The 20,587-nt window shown below is 40.6% G+C and overlaps 1 protein-coding gene and 2 long non-coding RNA genes across 5 annotated transcripts in view; 2 read left to right on the forward strand and 1 right to left on the reverse strand.

The window, feature by feature from the left end:
* The window catches only part of ca8 (carbonic anhydrase VIII), a 108,781-nt gene extending 96,335 nt beyond the window's left edge, over positions 1-12,446 (reverse strand). For both annotated transcript variants that reach the window (XM_042110110.1, XM_042110101.1), the window contains exons 1-3: positions 12,005-12,446; positions 10,906-11,097; positions 10,597-10,721 (exon numbers count right to left, since the gene is read on the reverse strand). In XM_042110110.1, the coding sequence (XP_041966044.1) occupies positions 10,597-10,721; positions 10,906-11,097; positions 12,005-12,080 (393 nt within the window). In that variant the 5' untranslated portion in view covers positions 12,081-12,446. The remainder of the gene's footprint in view (positions 1-10,596; positions 10,722-10,905; positions 11,098-12,004) is intronic.
* On the forward strand, positions 1,168-2,925 carry LOC121723940. Of its 2 annotated transcripts, XR_006035096.1 has the most exons (4): positions 1,168-1,442; positions 2,240-2,308; positions 2,449-2,575; positions 2,690-2,925. It is a non-coding gene; the product is annotated as an uncharacterized LOC121723940 (long non-coding RNA). The 2 variants fall into 2 exon arrangements; XR_006035093.1 differs by lacking the exon at positions 1,168-1,442 and having other exon boundaries at positions 1,872-2,308; positions 2,690-2,924.
* LOC121723915 lies at positions 3,200-3,623 on the forward strand. The gene is made up of 3 exons (XR_006035078.1): positions 3,200-3,249; positions 3,397-3,467; positions 3,594-3,623. It is a non-coding gene; the product is annotated as an uncharacterized LOC121723915 (long non-coding RNA).
* Positions 12,447-20,587: the final 8,141 nt, after the last annotated feature.

Consider the following 20,587-nt stretch of genomic DNA (forward strand, 5'->3'; position numbering starts at 1 on the left):
GCTCCCCTCCCCCACCCCCTTCTTTCACAAGCAGTGCAGCTTTCTGAAGCGGTGCCTTTTGAAGCTAATGTAACAAATACCACCAATATTGTTGTGTGGCAATAAAAGTATCCAGGGTTTGCGCAAGTAGCCTAAATAGGCCTATATAAATAAATTAAGGACATACAATCCTTAAAGCTTAACGTAGCCTACATGTAGATTAATGTCCCAAAACGTCGTTTTATGCGCTCATTATATATGGATTTCTATGAAACGCCACGAAAACATGCGTGCGCAACCAAGAGGCAGAAAGCACCATAGAACAGCATAGAGCAATGCAAAAGAGCAAAAGAATAAAATGAGTTTTTGTGCTGACAACTGCACCAATTCGAAATCACGATGGTTAGAGAATGTTAAATATGTTCAATATCCCTAACGGAATGCATGTCTTCGCCAAAAATGACAAAATACGATGTTATGTTAATAATGCAAATGAACGGCACACTTTGAAATATAGTCGGAAATGAGATGTTATCATCATTGAGACAACAGGGGTATACAATAAAATCCGATTGTAGTTTACAGCAGCCGACTATTTAGGTTAAGTTTATAACGTTGTGGACGGCCACCAAGCGTCTTCTGCCCCACGGCTGCGGCACAGTCTTGAGTGACCGGATTCGTTTTCCTTTGTCATATGAATGCTGTCATTTTGTTAACTTTACTGTTAAGGAGATGCTGTAGGCAAAGGCTATATTTCAACCTCGTTAGTGTCAGAACTATTCACAAGGTTTCTGGGCAGCATTTTTATGTTCTGTTAGCAAGCGAACTTCTGACAAAGTAGCCTACTGCCAGCTGACGAAGCTCTCATTTTAAAACATTACTGAGAGACAGGCACTATACAATCAAGAAATCTTGCCACTGAATCCAAAACTATGTTTAACATTATGTACAAAGCTTAGGCTACAGTGGATTAGCATGTTGCAGGGGCTGCTAAAAACAGAGAAACGCACTGAAAACTCGGCCAATCACAGCCCTTGCTGTCGAATGCGCCGTCCAGTTCGACCGTTGAACGCCACAGCGGACTATGCTGCCCCCAAGCGGCTGCAGTTGTACTTACATGTCACCCAGCTGCGTGAATCACCATTATCGTGAATGAAGTGTCAATTTTTAACGGGGACCCTCCCCACACAGCAGTAGACTCCTAGGCGGATCCGCCTTCAAGACGCCAAACCCGCGTGACTGTCGCATTCGTTTTGGTGCCGCACAGAGGATCAGCTCCGCCTCCAGGCGGCCCCGTAAATTCTACTGTCAAACAGCGGATCCTGAGTGGACCCATTTCGGATCCGCGGGCGCGGACGCGCATTTACTGTAACGGTTGAACATGACTGTACACCAAGAGCCAAGAAGAGTCATACTAGTGGATATTTTCTTTGCTGGGACACGGTTGCGCTGAACCCTCTCGAGTAAGTGATATTTATTAATATATTGCGACATTCACAATAGCTAAACATTGGCCTTTGTGGTTTTATAATCATCATGTTTATTAATTGTAATGACGTTGTTTGATATTAGGACTAACGTTAACGTTAGTGCAACCAGAGACGTTTGTCATTTTGTGCAACAGTTTGTGCAAAGTTAACGTTATTGTTAGCTGTGATGCTCATATGAGTCTGTAGCGTATCTGATTTAAAATGGGATAGCAATTTCTACAGAATATGTTATGGTAGTGTGATTTAAAAAACACACATTGTTATTTAACATTAGTCTGGTCTTGTCTGTTTTAATGTGTCGCTGTTGTCCATATAGTGCTACTATGCTAGCGGCATATAGCTGCTAGCTAGCATGCTGCTAGGCGCAATTGCATAAGTTATTGCTAATGTCTATTAGTGCTATACATATATTGAAATCACGTTTGCGATGCAAACCTTGATTAAGGTGATATTGGCACTGGTATTTCAGTCAATGAAGTCAGTGAAGCACTCTGCTATGATAGCTACCTACAACTTTAGCATGTTGACTCACTGATAATGGTTTAGCCCTAGCCTCTAGCTAGCTGTGCATTAACGTTTGCATTTTGCCAAGTGTGGTCTCATACGTAACTTTAGTGTCTATCTGCCATCTTTGTAATGAAAGCCTCGGCATTTTAATCACTGTTTAAGTCGGTTCAGACAACTATTGGCATCGGTTTGTGATTTATTATGCTAACGTAACGTAACTGTATGGAACTTGGTCCCCATCTTCTATTTTGTTTGTTCTGCAGCGTCAACTTTTATCGGCTGGATTCTAGCATCTAACGTTACGATTGCCTCTGTTGGGTTTGCTTGATCAAGTAAGATACTTTCTGGGTTGTTAAAATGAAATGTGAACACATTCCCATAGCATTCCAAAATAGACCAGAGATGCTTGTACTATATGTATATTTGGAAATTTTGGGATTGCAATAACCATAATGATATCGTTATGTAACAGCCATCGTTTCGGGGACTCTGATGACAGTGAAGAGCCAGAAAATGGTGACTTTGCATCTCTGAGGTACCTTCCAACTCGCCTGGTATGTCAGTTGAACCCTCAAGCCCAAGCCAATTGCACTGGCAAAGTAAGTAATAATCTCTTAACATTGAAATAACTAAATCATAATATTAATATTAGAGATATGGTTAACATTCTTAGTGCTAAAGACATTCCCCTCTCTTTGTATCTATTCCTCCAGCTCCACCATCTCGCCGAGTGCCAGGCAGCCGAGTCACTACCCCTCAACCTGGAGAAAACTGTTAAGGTAAAGACTGATCTCTGAAATAATATTGAATACAGTGGCCCCATCTATATTAACACAGCAGTAGTCACTCCATTTCAGATCAACAGATTGCATCTGCATTACCATCTGATATTTTCTGCATACTTTATCCATTACTTTCAAAATCTCAGCCAAATATTTTGTCAGTTAAAACATCTGCATTCATGCAATATTGCCTGAAAAGTTAATTCATTATTATCAGATTGTATTGAAACACATTGATTTCAATGTCAATCCATTCATGGAGTTGATATAGATAGTGCATACCAAAATATTGAAACATACAAATTCATGTCCAGCATGACCAGAGATTTGTTTTTGTTTGCCATTTTTTGGCCCTGTAGCTCTCAGCCTACCATGGTTAACAGATCACAACCATTTATCTCCCTTAGCACCTCACCATGGGGCAGGACCGCAACACTCTTCACCACCTCAACTCCCTGCACCTGCATTTAACATACGGAGAGTTACTCAAGGTAGGGACTGATCTCTGAAATATTAGTGAATAGAAAGGCCCCATGTGTATTATCAGTCATGGTTAACAGATTTAATACAATTTTATACTACCATTTAATAAAAGAAAATTCCCCCTCTCGCACACCGCCCGCCTCACTATGGGCCAGGAACGGCAGTCCCTCCTCAACTCCCTCCACCCCCACACCAGCCCTCAACGTGCAGCGAACAGAGGAGCTTTGTAAGTCATGTTTCTTTTTAAATTTAATCTCCTTAATACCTATCTCATATATTGTATTGTGTAAGCATACTTGGCTTTGGATGCTACATACCATAAACATAAACATATCTGTCTGTTTGATTACAGGTGCTGTGAGGAAAAACATGGTGACACGGTTTCAACCGGCGGTGGATCGGGCAACGAGGAGATGTGTTCCGCCTCCATCCACACAAATGGAGTAATAGGAGAAATAAGCATTAAACAATCTTTTTATTGAACTTCTTGTCATTCACCAGTTATTCATTTTCTGATATTTTAGCTGTGCATAGCGCAGTATTTCATTGAAGTTGTAGCCTATTAGATAAAATATTTCATGTCTGCACTGACCTAGGCCTATAAAGCACTAAATTAGGTTTTGACCACAAAATGAATGTAAAGTAGCCTAGGCAATGTAGGCTACTTAACAAAAACAGAATAGCTTATAAGCTGTAACTTTCCATAAATGTCCATTTTATATTTCCATTGAGTAGTGATCACGTTTGTACAGTAAATTGATGTCTTGACTTAAACCTTTTCTGTTAGGTTTATTGACAGTATTGTTAAGTTAAAAATACGAGGCAATGCAGATTAATCGTAGGCCTATATTGCTGTAGTAGCCTAGGCTAGGCCTAGTGATAGTTTTACTTTTATCCTATAGTTGCCTAGTTTTATCCTACAGCAAGAACAGAAGGAATTTTGAAAATGAGATAAACGGGTCCAAAACGGACCCGGGCCAGATGAGCCTTTGAGTCCGTTGCGGGTCCGCGGCGGATGTATGTATCGATTTGCGGATCCCAAACGGACCCGCCGCGGAGGTAAGGTTTTAATCGCGGATGCGGAGTGGATGCAGTGCGGAGCCACGGCGGGTCCGCGATCCGCCTTCGTAGCGGATCCGTTCCTGAGAGCATCTGGACTCCGATACGGGTCCGTTTCGCGGGTCCGTTCCGGAAGCCGTCATACCTCCGCGGCGGATCCGCCGCGGAGTCCTTTTGCTGTGTGGGTCTGTATGCTAACCATGCTACTTAGCTGATGTTTTATAGCAGTGCTAGCAATGCTAACATGCTAACCATGCTACTTAACTAACTTAGCTAATGTTTTCTAGCAGTTTAATGAATGTTGATATTCAAATAGTTTAATGGCTGTGTATAAGTAGATATTTGACGATAACTGAAAGTTGGAATGGCTCTAATGTTTGCTAGCAGTTATGCTAAGATTTTTAACTATGCTAACCATGCTACTTAGCTAATGTTTTATAGCAGTGCTAGCAATGCTAACTATGTTAACCATGCTACTTAGCTAACTTTTCTAGCAGTTTTGCTAAACATGCTAACTATGCTAGCAATGTTAACATGCTAACTATGTTAACCATATGACTTAGCTAACCTAGCTAATCATTTTTAGTAGTTATGCTAACTAGCATGCTAACGTGCTAACTATACTAACCATGTGACTTAGCTAACCTAGCTAATCATTTTAGTAGTTATGCTAACTAGCATGTTAACAATGCTAACTATGCTAACCATGTGATTTAGCTAACCTAGCTAATCATTTTTAGTAGTTATGATAACTATGCTAACAATGCTAACATGCTAACTATATTAACCATGTTACTTAGCTAACTTAGCTAATCATTTTTAGCAGTTTTGCTAAAAATGCTAACTAGCATGCTAACAATGTAGTGTTAATTTTGTCACCTATTTTTAATTTAGTCTTAGTCTTAGTCTTGTGACGAAATGTCCTTTTTAGTCTTTGTCATATTTAGTCATTCAAATATCATTTTTGTTAGTCAAGTTTTAGTCGACTAAAAGTCTCGTCATTTTAGTCTAGTTTTAGTCAAAAGAAAACTAAAGGTATCTTAGTCTTAGTCAGTTTTAGTCAACACATTTTAGTCTTTTTTTTTATAACAAATTATTTCTGATTACCATTTGAGTCAAATAGTGTTTCACACATCTCAATTTTCCAACAATATTGTGTGTCCACAGGGCTACTCGTCTGTTATAATTACTCATTCTGATTTTTTGTCAGTCAGTATGTTTACATGCACAGGTAAGTCGAGCTACAGTTATAGCTCGGCTGGGATTTGACCATAGACAGTAAAAGATTCGACTGGATCACTATCATATTCGTAGACCAGTGTTTCTCAAAGTGTGGTCAGGAAATCACTAGTGTCCGCAAGCTATCCCAAGTGGTCCGCGAGCAGACGTGGTAAAATATAATATAGATGAGTTGTTTACAATATTGAACCAACTTGTATGTAAAAACAGTTCTGCAACACTGTCTATGTAAGATATGCCAGTTTAAATCATACAGTATGAATCCACACAATAAGCAAAGTGCAAAGACAATAAGCAAGGTGGTTCAGTGAGTAGGCCTATAGTGTAGACTAATTATAGGCTACTGTTGAAGTAGGTCTAATCTTTTTTTTTTTAGCTAGGGTTAGTTAAGTGGTCCTGAAACTGAAAAAGTTTGAGAAACACTGTCGTAGACCAAAGTATTAATGTTTTACTCCGCCTCGCTAGATGGCGATATACGCCCAAACACAACACATTCCCCAAACAGACTCTTCATCTTAGCCATAGCTAACTTGCTAGCGAACTTTCCATATTAGCTTACTTGCTAGCAAACTTTGCATCATCAGTCTAACTAGTTAAATAGTTGACATTACATGATGAACATTTTCGTATGGACATTCTGGGGGATGTTAATTTGTATGAGAGAAGCTTCAACTTCTGGGTATGTAGCATTGTGGCATAAAGCTTAGGTAGTTAGCTTGCTAACTCTGGCAAAAATCTCCAGTGTTCTTGTTCCATGTAGTTTCGTGTTGCAGCCACAGGGTTTCAGCAACAGCACGTAGACTAGCCTACAGGAAAGCTGTTGCGTATGAACTTATTCGGCATATTTTGAAAACGTAACAGCTAGATATTCTGTCTTCTCATTTTGTAGATGAAAATGAAGAGAGATTTTATCTTAGTTTTTATTTCATGCAAAACATTTTAGTCTCGTCTTTTTTCGTCAACAATAATGCATCTTAAGATGGTCTTAGTCAGTGTTTCAGGACATTACTGCCGTCTCGTCATCATCTCGTCTTAGTCATGAAAAAAAAGGTTGTTGACGAACATATTTCCTCTCGTCTCGTCTGACGAAATTAACACTATAACAATGTTAACATGCTAACTTAGCTAATCATTTTTAGCAGTTTTGCTAAAAATGCTAACAATGTTAGCAATGCTAACTATGCTAACTAGCTACAGTGGGTAGGAGTCATAGTTGATGACAAGTAACAGTTACAATGGCTGAACAGTTAAAAAGTTCAGTAGTTTAAAGGGTTAAATTGTTTAACAGTGAAATGTTGTAGTGAGGACTTTTATTTTGAAACAGTTTTTGGCAGAGGAAGCAGTTGAACAGGATGTGTAGTCTTAATAGGGCCAGTTTGTATGCTTAAAGCCTGAGACTGGCAGTTGATCCAGGTGGCCTGAACACCTGCCATAGGATTCTAATTGCTTAACGGCCGTATTATGATGTCACAATCGGCAATGTTAAGTCTATGGGGATTTTTAAAAAGTTTTTCTTTAATAGTTTAAAAAGTATAAAAGTTTCAAAGTTGAAAAGACATAGCAGCTTCGTCCGTTTGAATACCTACATTACAAAGTTTGAATGAAGTTTCTAAGTTAAACTGTTCAAGAGAAATAGCGTACGGAAAAAGTGGTAAGCGGAATAATAATAATAAGAAGTTGTTGCCTAGGAAGAACAGTACAGTGCATTTTCATGTACTGTAATAATAAGCTTTATTTGTATAGCACCTTTCATACACAGAATGCAGCTCAAAGTGCTTTACATTTGAAACATGTAACACAATAATAGTCAGTCAGTCATTATCAATCACTTTTCTTCATTGCTGGGGCCATTTATGATCCACTCAGCAACATATCAAAAATATAGAAAATGACGTCATAAGACTGGCAGCCTTAACCCTCTTACCCCCCACAAGCACGCCATACGGCAACTGTGGCAAGGAAAAACTCCCATATTCCAGGAAGAAACCTTGAGCAGAACCTGACTTAATAGGGGGAGCCCATCCGCTTCTGGCTGGCTGCGCCCTCCAATAGCAGCAGATGTAGAATAATCTGAAAAAGTAGTCTACAGGATAAGATGAGTTAACTAAAAGCTTTCCTGTACAGGTATGTTTTCAGATCTTTTTTAAAAATATTTACTGAACTCGCCTGCTTGATGTACAGAGGCAGGGTGTTCCATAGTTTGGGGGCATAATGGATAAAAGCAGCTTCTCCACTTTGTTTGTGGAGCACTTTGGGTACGATTAAAAGATTAGAATTGGATGATCTAAGTTTCCTTTGTGGTTGATAAGATATTAAAAGCTCAGAGATATATGAAGGTGCTATGCCATTCAGAGCTTTGTAAGTAATTAACATAACCTTAAAATCAATTCTATAGGAAATAGGGAGCCAGTGCAGTTCAGCCAACACAGGGGTGATGTGTTCTCTCTTCTTAGTCTTAGTTAAAAGTCTAGCCGCAGAGTTCTGTATGAGTGCCAATTTCTTTAGATGTTTTTTGGGAAGACCAGTGAAAAGTGCATTGCAGTAGTCTAACCTGTGATAAAGGCGTGAATTAGTTTTTCTGCATCTTGTTGAGTTAAAAAGGGCCGCACTTTGGCAATGTTTCTCAAGTGGAAATAGGCTGTCTGAGTGACTTTACTGATATGGGGCTTAAAACTTAACTCTGCATCTAAGATGACACCGTGGCTTGTTACTTTTGGTTTGACCTGGTGCGCCAAGTTCCCCAGATTACTAAGTCTAATTAAATAACATTTTAGTTTGTATGCAGGCATTCAGATATTTAAATATGTCTAATTTTTTCATTGATGATTTTTGGAGTTGCTGGAGTTTGCATGCATTTCAATACTATAAATTAATGGTTTAGAAAGAAGTGCATTGTTACTTCCTATATACACATATTTTTACAAAAACATCTATTGTTCAGTCACACTCACTAGGCAGACTGCAAAATCAGGCCAAGTTAGGCCGACGGATTTCAGTAGGAATAATTTATTCAGATATTCAAGACACTTTTGCCAGAATATTAATCGTTCAAGCTAACACACTTTTCTTGGTATGGAAAATCATTCAAGCTAACTATGTATGCATGCTGCTAATGATGTTATATGTTTCTATTTATTTTTAGGTAACACTAGCACTAGCACAATTATTTATTATTTATTATTATTTTTAAAATGTATTTATATTCCTTTTTTATTTTATTATAGATATATTGACTATATGAATGATGCACTGACCAGAAAGCACTTTAAATTTCATTGTACCTGTGACAATGACAATAAAGATCTATTCTTTTCTATTGTAACACAATTTTCTTGGTCAGACAAATGAAAAAAAAAATAACATCTTGTAAATATTTATTTATTTATTTATTTATTTATTTATAGATAGGAAGAAATACCTAATGTTCATGAAGTGGTGCTTTATGAAAATTATTCCATGTGGAAACTACTTCATTAGTTGTGATTCTGTCTCAACCTTAAACTGTCCATTGAAAGGAAAAAGACCTAACATCAAGGACAATGAAAGCAAGTGACTTGTTTTATTTGAGCATTCAGTGGATTTTGGCCCGAGAGGGCTGTTTATGGACTGCATTACACTGGGTATAAAATAGCCCTTCTGTTTGATTAGCAAACATTGAATGTCTCAGTTGCACAGGTGCAGATTGATTTTATTCATTGTTGAAAAAAAAAAATGTCCAAGCACTCCCTACCATGACAACTAACATTTGGCAGATAAGAGCTACTTATTTGTCCTAGGTGTCTCTGTAGAGGACAGTTAGGTTTTTGCTGTACAGCAGGTGCAAAAGACAGGTGTGCTCTTTGAAGGTTTTGAAAAGGAAACAGATTAGATTCTCATTAACACAGAACAAAACTCATCTCCCCTACCCCTAAGATCCCTCAAGATATCTCTAAGATGAGTATTATTAGACAGTATACTGTACATTTTGTATATGAAAATACAAAGTGTAATTTGATCATAACAAAATAGTCCTATGTGGATGATGGTAACAAGTCTGTTGAGCATAAATTAAAACTGATTTGGCTAATTAATGCCATGCACATGATCCTGCACAAACACAAACATGGATGGGTCGACGCAACATTTACATGTCTGTCTGTGCACATGAATAAATTGAATAAATTATCTGTAAATTAATGTCTTGAAATCCGTACCATTTCCATGAGACTTCTAAAAAACAATCATATTACTGGCTGTTCACACAGTGCCAAAGCCTGTTCGCTATCCAGACTCCGGCAGATGGATGCTTTGCATTTGCTCTACATGTCCATCTGGGAATTTTTCGTTGGAGAACTTTTGGGAAGGGGCCAAAATACTGGTTAGCTGATTGGATAAACCATCTGTCTATCACCTATGTTGGTTATCGATGGGCCAAATCAACCAATCAGATGAACAAAGTGTTCTTCTAATGCCTTGGTTTAACATACAATTAAGTTAGGTAACGCAACTAATGTTAACGTTTTTAAACTTACCATTTGTGTGTGACATGAACCTCATCAACGACAATACCCACCAAGTTTTCACGGTAGGCCCTACACTTCTGAAGAAAGTATATTCCTCCATTAGGGACTGGAATCGGCCGTGGAGGATGTCTGTGTCGTTCATTCCTCCCAGCTGCATGGCTGAGACTCATAGCTTCACAGCTTCCCCAGGAATATTTTCTAATTTGGATAAAACTTGCGCGATAGCTACGCTCATCTCACCTGTGGATGCCGTCATGTTGTTTGTTGCGTCACAGCTAAACCCGCCTCAAAACCAATGCTGACTGGCCATTCGTTTGGCGAACTGCTCCAAATTTTCTCTATCGGAAAGATGCCAGACTGATCTGCGAGTGGAAAACTGAAGCTTGCGAGATCAGGATGGTCTCACGAGGCTATCTGTTTGCAGCATACGTTTCAAATTACAGCCCATAGTGTATATGTTGCAAAATAAGCTCCTTAGCTAAACAGTCTATATTGTGTTCAATAGCATAGAATACATCACTGACATCTTTCAGACTATTCTAAGATAACACTGACCTCCATAGGAAAGGCCTTGAAGTTGACAGTGTGCTCTGAACCACGTTGATTCTCTTTGCCCCAATGAAAGCGCACCTCATGTAGCTCATATTCATGGTCACTTGGAAGGGGCCCCCCGGTCACCACTGTGTTGGGCACCCCAAGGACACAAGACAAAGATGGGAAGGAAATAATGACCACAACAGAATGACAAATTATGACACATTTCTTGTTATGGTTTACAGGAAATAGCAAATATTTTAAACTGAAACACAATATACAGATATTTTGTGCATACCTCTCATATGTGTAGGACCAAATCATCTTTACCTGATTTGGATTTCAGCATTATCCTCACAGTATGTCCATCATTGATAACCTCACAGTCTCGGCACACCACATAGTTTGGTGTGAGGCCCACCTCCAGCAACCTGGGGTCATAGCATGCTTCCCTAGAGTTGAGGTTTATAGGTGACTGGTTCTCACCGTTGGCCTCAGGAAACAACAACCCCCACTCCACACCTGGAAGCATAATCAGCCAGTCATTGTGTTTATCTCTATATTATTTTAATGTTATTGGACAGTTTACAATTTATCATAAAGACAATATTACATATTTAATAAATGTGCATGTTATACCTCCCAACAGAGCTGTGTCTTACATTTTTACACTGTGCTCCTTTTGATGTTTTTCATGAGGAAACTAATTGAGGTCTGCTGGTGTTTTGGGGCTTCAGTGTCATTAGTGGAGGCCCAGCAGGAATAACACTCACTGAGGACATGGAGTGTGCTATTTTTTCCCTCTCCCATTTCTCTTCTTTCCTTCTACCTACTTCTACCTCCCTCCTCTCTTTAAAAACACTTTTCTTTTGTCTCACAATTACACTGCTGCACAGTGAATTAAATACAAAAACTAGCAATAAAAGTTGTATTTGTGGTGAGACATGTTTTTATTACTGCAAGTCACAGTATCAGTTTATGCTGCAAAGGAATTACACACAGGATCATATTACTTGGCAGCCTATCATCCAATCCCTGATCTCATTACTGTTATTTCATCTTGTTTTTTCTACCTTATCTCTTCATGAAGGACAAATCTGTCTGACAGTATTTGGATGATCCATACATTTATGAGAATTAAAACATGCAGCCTTTTAAGCATGCTTATAATATAAGCAGAAGTCACCAGAAGAAAGCACCTGGTCTCTCCAAATAAAACACATTTGAACTAAACAGTTTGCAGTAACAAAGAATAACAGGCTTTAAATCTCAAACCATATAGCCTAATTGACAGGCAAATCTATGTAAAATGTTCAACAAATCATGTTACTTATCTCTGTCCATCAGTCTCTGGACAAAAAAAAAATTACTTCACTGGACATGATAAAGTATGACTACAGTTTTAAGTACAAAATGGCAATATTCTTACCCTCTTCATATCCCCAGTCCAAGTCATCCTTTCCTGGGTAGTAATCTGAGTCTTCTATCACACAGTCTGCCATCATAAAGGAATGTTAAGGTTTGTACGAAGAATGCTGCAGTCTTGCAACATAAAATGCCTTGTGTGTCCCCCTTTTCTTGTTTGCCTTCTTCTTTGTTGAGGTGTAAATGATGTCAACTTAGAACAATTCTCAGACTTTAGACACACCTGATTAATTCACAACAAGTAACTCCTCTCTGGTCTGACTCCTCTCAGCACTCCTGACAAACCAACTAAATTAAAACCTGTAGAATTGTACTGTATTCCAATTAAAAAGAGAAGTTTTATGTCTGAAGCATAAACTCTGTGCTTGTCTTTTCCCTTACAGCGTCAATGCTCACTTTGTTTTTTTCGGTTGCTGGCTCCAAACTCCTTCTCGTTCACAGTAAGACCTGTGCCAACTAAGTGTAAAAAAATCTGTTCCACTCCGTCTTTGTGCCCCCTCCCCTCTCTCTCTGTACACAGCACTCCGTAGCCCTGGGAATAGATGTGCCAGATAGTATTTAAGCCTTGGTTTCTAGTGAGAAACTGAGTTTCAACTGAGTCAGCCAGCAGGATTGCTTGGAAAAGATGTTGCATTTGGAAGGCCAAACTAGAGGTTCCTCCTACAGAAAAGGAAATAGGTGTGGTTGTAAAACAATTACCTCAAGCCAAAATTAGATAAATAAGCTGGTCTTTGTGCCAGTAGTTTACATTGGGCCATTTACTTAATAGCTATTCTTTCCTTATAACAAATGGCAGATTTTTTACTGAATCTGTTTAATTTCCTAGATCTATTTGCACTGTACATTGCTTAATAGCAATACAGTACTACTGTTTTTGTAAGGATTATTATTATTAGGGCCCGAGCACCGAAAGGCGCAAGGCCATATTGTTTTTGTAAGGATTATAATTAGGGCCCGAGCACCGACGAGTCCTATTGCCGTATTCGTCCTTTTTTGAGGTGGTTAACATGGGCAAAAAGTCTTGGAATTTGGCACAAACATCAGGAGTCACACAAAGCAGTTAGGTACAAGAGCTTGACCCCGGGCGTGGCCCAGGGACTCGCTAGCGCCCCCTTACATGACTGATGCCATGGTTGGCATATACTTTCAGCTAGACACACCAAATTTGGTCAGTGTGTGTGTATCTCCCCAAAATGAACAACTTTCGTATGTACAATGCATTAGCCAAACCCAACAGGAAGTGGGGTAATTGGGATTTTGTGCGTTGTGGACATGATCAATTTTAACATACTCCTCCTACACGGTTGATCCGATTCATGTCAAAGTTGGTATACATAACGCCAAGAATCTACTGATTATGATGATATCTAGACACTGAATGGGCCTGTCTGGCATAGCGCCACCACCTGGCCAAGCAGGAAATGTGCCAGAAATGGACAATGCCTTAACTGATTGATCTGAAACTTTATAAAAATATTGGATATCATTATTGTGATGATGCTCACATGTGTAATTCACATGCCTAGCATAGCGCCACCATCTGGCGAAGCAGGAAATGTGCTAGAAATGTTTTATGCTTTGAATGAATGGTCTGAAACTTCTCAGGTTAATAGATATTATAATTATCATGATATCCAGACACTGAATGGGCCTGCCTAGCATAGCGCCACCACCTGGCCAAGCAGGAAATGTGCCAGAAATGCTCTATGCTTTGACTGATTGATCTGAAATTTTACAAAAATTAGATGATCATGATATCTACTATCCATTGCTAGACCAAACAAGAAATTGTGCCAGACATTGACAACACATTGGTTAAATGGTTGGAAACTTTCACAAATATTGGATATTATTAATATGATGATATTCATATGCCTAATTAATGTGTGTGGTATATCGCCACCAACTGGCAATTAAAGGATTTTCCCCCCATTTATTTTGGATATCGATGTCAGATTCATGTAAACTTACTAGTGTCCTGACTTCACACATCTGGAACACACACACACACAGACACCCACACACATCACATTTTTTTTTATACTCACACAGAGAGAGACACACACACACAGAGAGAGAGAGAGATACACACACACACACACACACACACAAACAGACAGAGAGACAGACACACACACACACAGACAGACACACATAAACACACACACACACACACATACACAGAGAAAGAGAGACACACATACCAACAGATAGAGACACACACAGACATAGACACATACCAGGGTTCCCACACCTTGGTTAAGATCAAATTCAAGGACTTTCCAGGCCCAATATCCTCAAATTCAAGGACCTAATGTGTCAATAAATTTCAAGCTCGGACATGGTTAAATCATGTTACCTCAACAGACTAAGGATACCTTGTCACAGTTTTCTTTTATTTTTGGTCATATGACAGATGTAGGCCTATTCTATTTTTCATGTTTGTGTTTAGCATAAAACTGAGCTGAAATAAACTTCTAGATTTTCCTAAACAAGTTAAACTCTACACTACAAGCGGGAAACACGCAGAAAACTACACTGGCTTTGTAGTTCTAACCAACGTAAATTAGGCATACGCATAGGATATCAACAGAAGTGGTGGCAAAATAATGGAAACATGTTAATAAGCGGACGGAATTGTATGGAATTTTTTCCTCAAAAAGAAATTCAAGGACCTCCATTTATTTATGTCTGTTTTCAAAAACATTCAAGGGCCTTGAACATTTTTTTCCAGATTCACAAACTTTCAAGGATTTCAAGGACCAGTGGGAACCCTGACATACACACTCAAACAGACACACACAAAGAGAGAGAGAGACAGACACACACACACACACAGACAGACACACATACAGTACACACACACACACACACACACACACACACCAACACACAGAAAGATAGAGAGAGAGAGACACACACACAGACACACACACATACACACTCAAGCACACACACAGAGACAGACACACACACACACACTAGTGTTGATTTCGTCAGACGAGACGAGAGGAAATATGTTTGTCAACGACCCTTTTTTTCATGACGATGACGAGACTGCACTAATGTCCTGAAACACTGACTAAGACTATCTTAAGATGCATTATTGTTGACGAAAAAAGACGAGACTAAAATGTTTTGCATGAAATAAAAAAAGATAAAATCTCTCTTCATTTTTGTCTACAAAATAAGAAGACAGAATATCTAGCTGTTATGTTTTCAAAATATTCTGAACGAGTTCATGCACAGCTTTCCTGTAGGCTAGTCTACGTGCTGTTGCTGCAACCCTGTGGCTGCAACACAAAACTACATAGAACAAGAACACTGGAGATTTCTGCCAGAGTTAGCAAGCTAACTTAAGCTTTATGCCACAATGCTACATCAGACATCCCAAGTCTCCCGGAAGTTCCGGGAGACTTGGCATATTGATAGCGGCTCCTTGATGCCCGCAAATGAGATAAAATCTCCCGGAATCTAGAGCGAGCGAGCTAAAGCGCGCACGCAAGAAACTTCAAATCACAAGAGAGGGAGGGGTGATGCGTGTGTGCCTGAAGCAAGACAGCATCCTGATTGCCATGTTTTGCTAAATCAACCAATCAGTTTTCAATGTAGTTGGGCTTTTATGTCTTTTATCCCGAACTAAATAAATTAATCAGTTCAGTGTATCTAGGAACAGTCCGTCATGGCAGAGTCAGAGTACCCCCAAAAAATGAACATTTAAGACCCATTTCACATTAGACTTCACAAAAGTGTAGGTCTACCCTTGTCTTATAAGATTAAAAAATAATGTTACTGTAGATGCACTGTTTGTAACAGTGACTTTATTGCCCATGGCAGGTTAAATGATTGCAAAAGACATGCTGAGGTGAGTTGAACAAGTGTCATTTCATGTGCATATTATTCAGGCCTATACTAAATGGCTAGTTGCCAAGGTTACATGAAAAGACCAAACTACTAAAATCTACATATTTTATTATCCCAATTGCTATCTATAGGCCTTCCTTATTTGGTGTACTGACTAGACATTATTGAACAAACATTCATCTGTATTTCAGTATCTAAGTATACCTATAGGCTAAAATAATTCATTTTTAATTTTTTCTTTTTTTTGGGGTGGGGGGTGGGGGCTTCAGGATACCTTCCTGAAATGACTTTTTGCAGGATGGGATGTCTGCTACATACCCAGAAGTTGAAGCTTCTCTCATACATATACTGTACAAATTAACATCCCCCAGAATGTCCATACGAAAATGTTCAGCAAGTAATGTCAACTATTTAACTAGTTACACTGATGATGCAAAGTTTGCTAGCAAGTAAGCTAATATGGAAAGTTCGCTAGCAAGTTAGCTTAGATGGAGAGTTAGGGGAATGTGTTGCGTCGAGCTCCAGGACCCATGCAACGACTGCTTTGCTCAGCCCCAAGAGCCATGCAGCAACAACTAAGCCGAGCTCCAGGACCCATGCAACGTCGGCTCCACCAAGCCCCGAGAACCATTACAGCATCAACTACGCCGAGCTCCTGGACCCATGCAACGTCGGGTCCACCAAGCCCCGAGAACCATGCAGCAACAGCTACACTGAGCTCCAGGACCCATGCAACGTCGGCTCCACCAAGCCCCGAGAACCATGCAACAGCAGCTATGCCGAGCCCCAAGACTCATGAAACGATGGCTTCGCTGAGCCCCAGAACCATGCAGCAAATACACCGAGCTCCACGACCCATACAGCAGCAGCTACACCGAGGCCCAAGATCCGTGCAATGACGGCTCTGCCGAGCCCAAAGCCCCATGCAGCAACAGCTCCACCGAGCCCCAGGACCCAGGCAACGACGGCTCCACCGAGCCCCAGGACCCAGGTAACAACGGCTCCACCGAGCCACAGGACCCAGGCAACAAAGGCTCCAACGAGCCCCAGGACCCATGCAGAAACAGCTCCGCTGAGCCCATAGGACCATTTGAGAACAGCTCCGCCAAGGTTCAGGACCCATCTAATGACTGCTCCGCTGAGCCCCAAGACCATGCAGCAGCGTCTCGGCTGAACCCCGAGACCCTCACGGCAGCAGCTCTACTAAACCCTGACACCCATCGTTCCCACGGTTATGCAATACACGAATGTCCGCCGCTGAGCAAGCGCAACGAAAATCCACTCTTGCCGCTTTCCTCGCTATACTTTGGGGTTCATGTCACAGCACTCTTCTGATTCACCCTCCATCATGTTTACCGGCCTCCTTTTGGCTGCTGAGATGTAGTGAGTCTACATGCCCCTCGTCTCATTTCATTCCCGATGGCAGATCTTGAGAGTTAGACCAGGACACAATACGTTTACTACCAATCAGACTAAGCCGATCAGTTCTGAAAAGGACACTCCTATTCATATCCAACTCTGCCTCAGATCCTCAGCTTTCATACCCATCACACTACTGTACATCTCATATCGGTCAGCTCAAGCATTGCCTACTAGCCCACTCTCTTCATCTCAGATGAAGGGTACCCATCACTCGTCACAGGTTCCAGACTCTAATATATATCCTTGTCAAATCCGGTTCCCGCAGACCGCTACTCAGGATAGGAGCTGCTACTACAGCTGCATGCATTGGCCTATCAGAGCAGCTGAGCCGTTGGTCCACAGATGCCTATCAGTCCTACTGTACATCCACTTCATCTAGTGGATCTATGACTTGCTAAGCAAGCGCTAATGTAATTTCGGTAGTGGCCTTCCTTTCTGCTCTTTTGGGGTGCAAGCGGCCATCACTCTATCGCGATCTCCGCTTCAGGCATTCCATGACCACGGCCAGCTACCATGCCAAACACGCGCTTAGCTTATACACTCAGTATAGCAATCATGCCGACGGGCGAACTAGTGAAATGATGTTTTCTAAACAAAGTTCGGGAGGAGCCCTTAGGGGACAGCAATTAACTCACCTGTCTTCCGCCGCCAGGGTATTTAAGCCGGCCTCCTTATCCATACGTCACACGCTGCGGCGCTCGCAAAATGATCCCTCCTCCTCCCCCTACTCCTCCATTTCACTGATAGCCCAGTTACGCATCCTCCTTACACTGGGGGGTGCAAGCGGCCATCGCTCTATCGCGATCTCTGCTTCAGGCATTCCATGACCACGGCCAGCTACCATGCCAAACACGCGCTTAGCTTATACACTCAGGGCCAGATGTACTAACGCTTTTGCACCCATTTCAGGCGTATTTGTTTTGCAATGTGCGTGTAAAATCATTGCGAGGTATGTACAAACAGGCCGCAATGATGTAAAAGCGCAAACTGCCTGTCGCGGGAGCTGAAAGTGGCAGATTGCGATTGTCATGTCATGCATATGCATTCATGGGAGGATCCAGTTTAGCGTAAAAAGATGGGAGGGGAAGAGTAAAGAGCGCCTAGTTATGTATTCCGCGGTATGTACAAAGACTGCTCCTGAAAGCGCACGTCTATTCTGCGCCTAAATACTTCCGCCTTGTAAAAGCAGGTGTTAATCCACATTGCAGTTCAATGCGTCAATAAGAGAACCTTTCAAAGACAACAGAATCGCTATTTAGAACACCAGTTTTTGTGGTGAAAGTATTTGTACTACCAAAAGCAACCTTAACTTTCGTTGGCCTTTCGCATGTCTTACTTTGACTTTCACGTCATTCACTTAAACTTTCCTACTTGCTAGATTTGACCAATCTCCCATAGCCTACGTGCACAAGTTTGAGTAGAACTACTGATCTTCATTATCTCCCTGCTTGTTGACATCTTATCATGTATGGTATTATTTCATGATTGCTAAACGTTTGATTCTTTTTAATGTTGTCATCAGTTAACTTCATTCAACTGCGCTTGTAGGCGCTGCCATTCAGTTGTGGACGTTCATAAATTGCGTTTATGGGCGGAGAAGGGCAGAGAAAGGCGCAGTTTACACTAAGGATTGAACGATTGATAAATACGACGGAAACTTGGGTCTGACAGCGCTCGCAATCTGCGGTGTGTCCATGGCGCTGATAACGCTACGTTCGCAAATGTACGTACATCTGGCCCTCAGTATAGCAATCATGCCGACGGGCGAACTAGTGAATGGATTTTATGGAGCGGCGTCGACCAAATATCGTGATTTACACGGCGGCAAAGTGGTGTGCAGTGTGCAGAGTTGTATTGAAAAGAATGGAATCTAATGTACAGTAAATGAATGTCAAAAGCAGAGTGCATCGCACTCATGTCGGCATCGGTGTCCACAGCAATTTAAAACACCATTCAGCTGACCGGGAGTTCAGAACTGCGTTGGTTTTTATTATACGAATCTACTCTTCGGCCGGCTCGTAAGCCCAAACAAGTGTGTGCAGCATGCCTTTACCTAACCAACTAAAGGCGCATCATCATAAGGATAGGCTACATTTAATCTGCATCACGCCCCATTTTAGCGGAAAACAAGTTAACATTATATCATTGATTCCAATGGGAAAGACAGCTAGCCTAATCACACCTTGACATTACCTCTAGTTATTAATTTACAGGCCATTCAATCATTTTACTAACACGGCAGTTATGAAGAATTATGTGTATGTAACTTACTCATGTCGAAACTAACATTACAACCCATTCAGCACGTTACCATATCTCATGTAAAACGGTTAGCTTGCTAGCTAGCTAACTGTGGAACTTCAGTATAACATAGGCATAGCCAATTATCTCACCTAGTTGTAGGAAAAAGGCTAAGTTCATATTACAAGTGATAGAATGAATGTGTTGACTTATGTTGATGTTATGACATGTAAAGTTAAGCTGGTCGAACTTAGTTATAGTCAGCCACGGGCAGTTTGACTGTGCCTACATTCGTGACACTCCTGTTAGTAGGCTAAACTGAAAAAAGAGCAAAAAAAAAACACAGATAACTCTTACACCAACCTTATTTTGTGCATTTTATTCACGTTTGTTTCAAGATTTAGTAAGTATAAGCCCTTTTCGCTCCCCACTTCAATGCAGCATAGGTTTCCACAGCTTTCCCCTAAAAGGGGGCGTGTACATGCAGCACATACGGTCTAACTAGATCCAGTGTGGTGTTGTAGTTGTTCTAACATTACTAGTTGTTGCAACAGCATGTGAAAAAACTACAGCGTTTGTTACACCAACAAGAACGTTAAAGGGGAACTTGGCAACTATTTCAACGTAATAATCCCGTTTAGAAATCATTTGGATGGTTAAATGACCTGTTCCGGTGAAAATGTTGACTTTCCCAGCTGCGCCTAGCGTCCTCAGGCGAAAAACCAACCTTGCAACATTGAGACTACCGTCCCGGAAAGAGAAGTGAGAAACAAGAAACTAGTTTTAAATCGTGTTTCTTACCTTGTAACATCCACATAGTTCTGCCAAACTTATGCTAACCGTTCGCTAGCTTGTAAACAAATCCATGTGCTTTATCGTTACCTTTTCCCACAGTTTGAAATAGCATAATGCACAATTTCTCCAGCAGAGGGGGAAATCCTGCCAAGTTTCCCTTTAATCTCGTGATAAAAAAATTGACACCGTTAAAATAGGTTTAAGTTAACGCCGTTAATAACGCGTTTAACTGACAGCACTAATTTGAATCATTATTTGGATCACT

Source organism: Alosa sapidissima, chromosome 1 (genome assembly GCF_018492685.1).
Source record: "Alosa sapidissima isolate fAloSap1 chromosome 1, fAloSap1.pri, whole genome shotgun sequence".
NCBI classification, from domain to species: Eukaryota; Metazoa; Chordata; class Actinopteri; order Clupeiformes; family Clupeidae; genus Alosa; species Alosa sapidissima.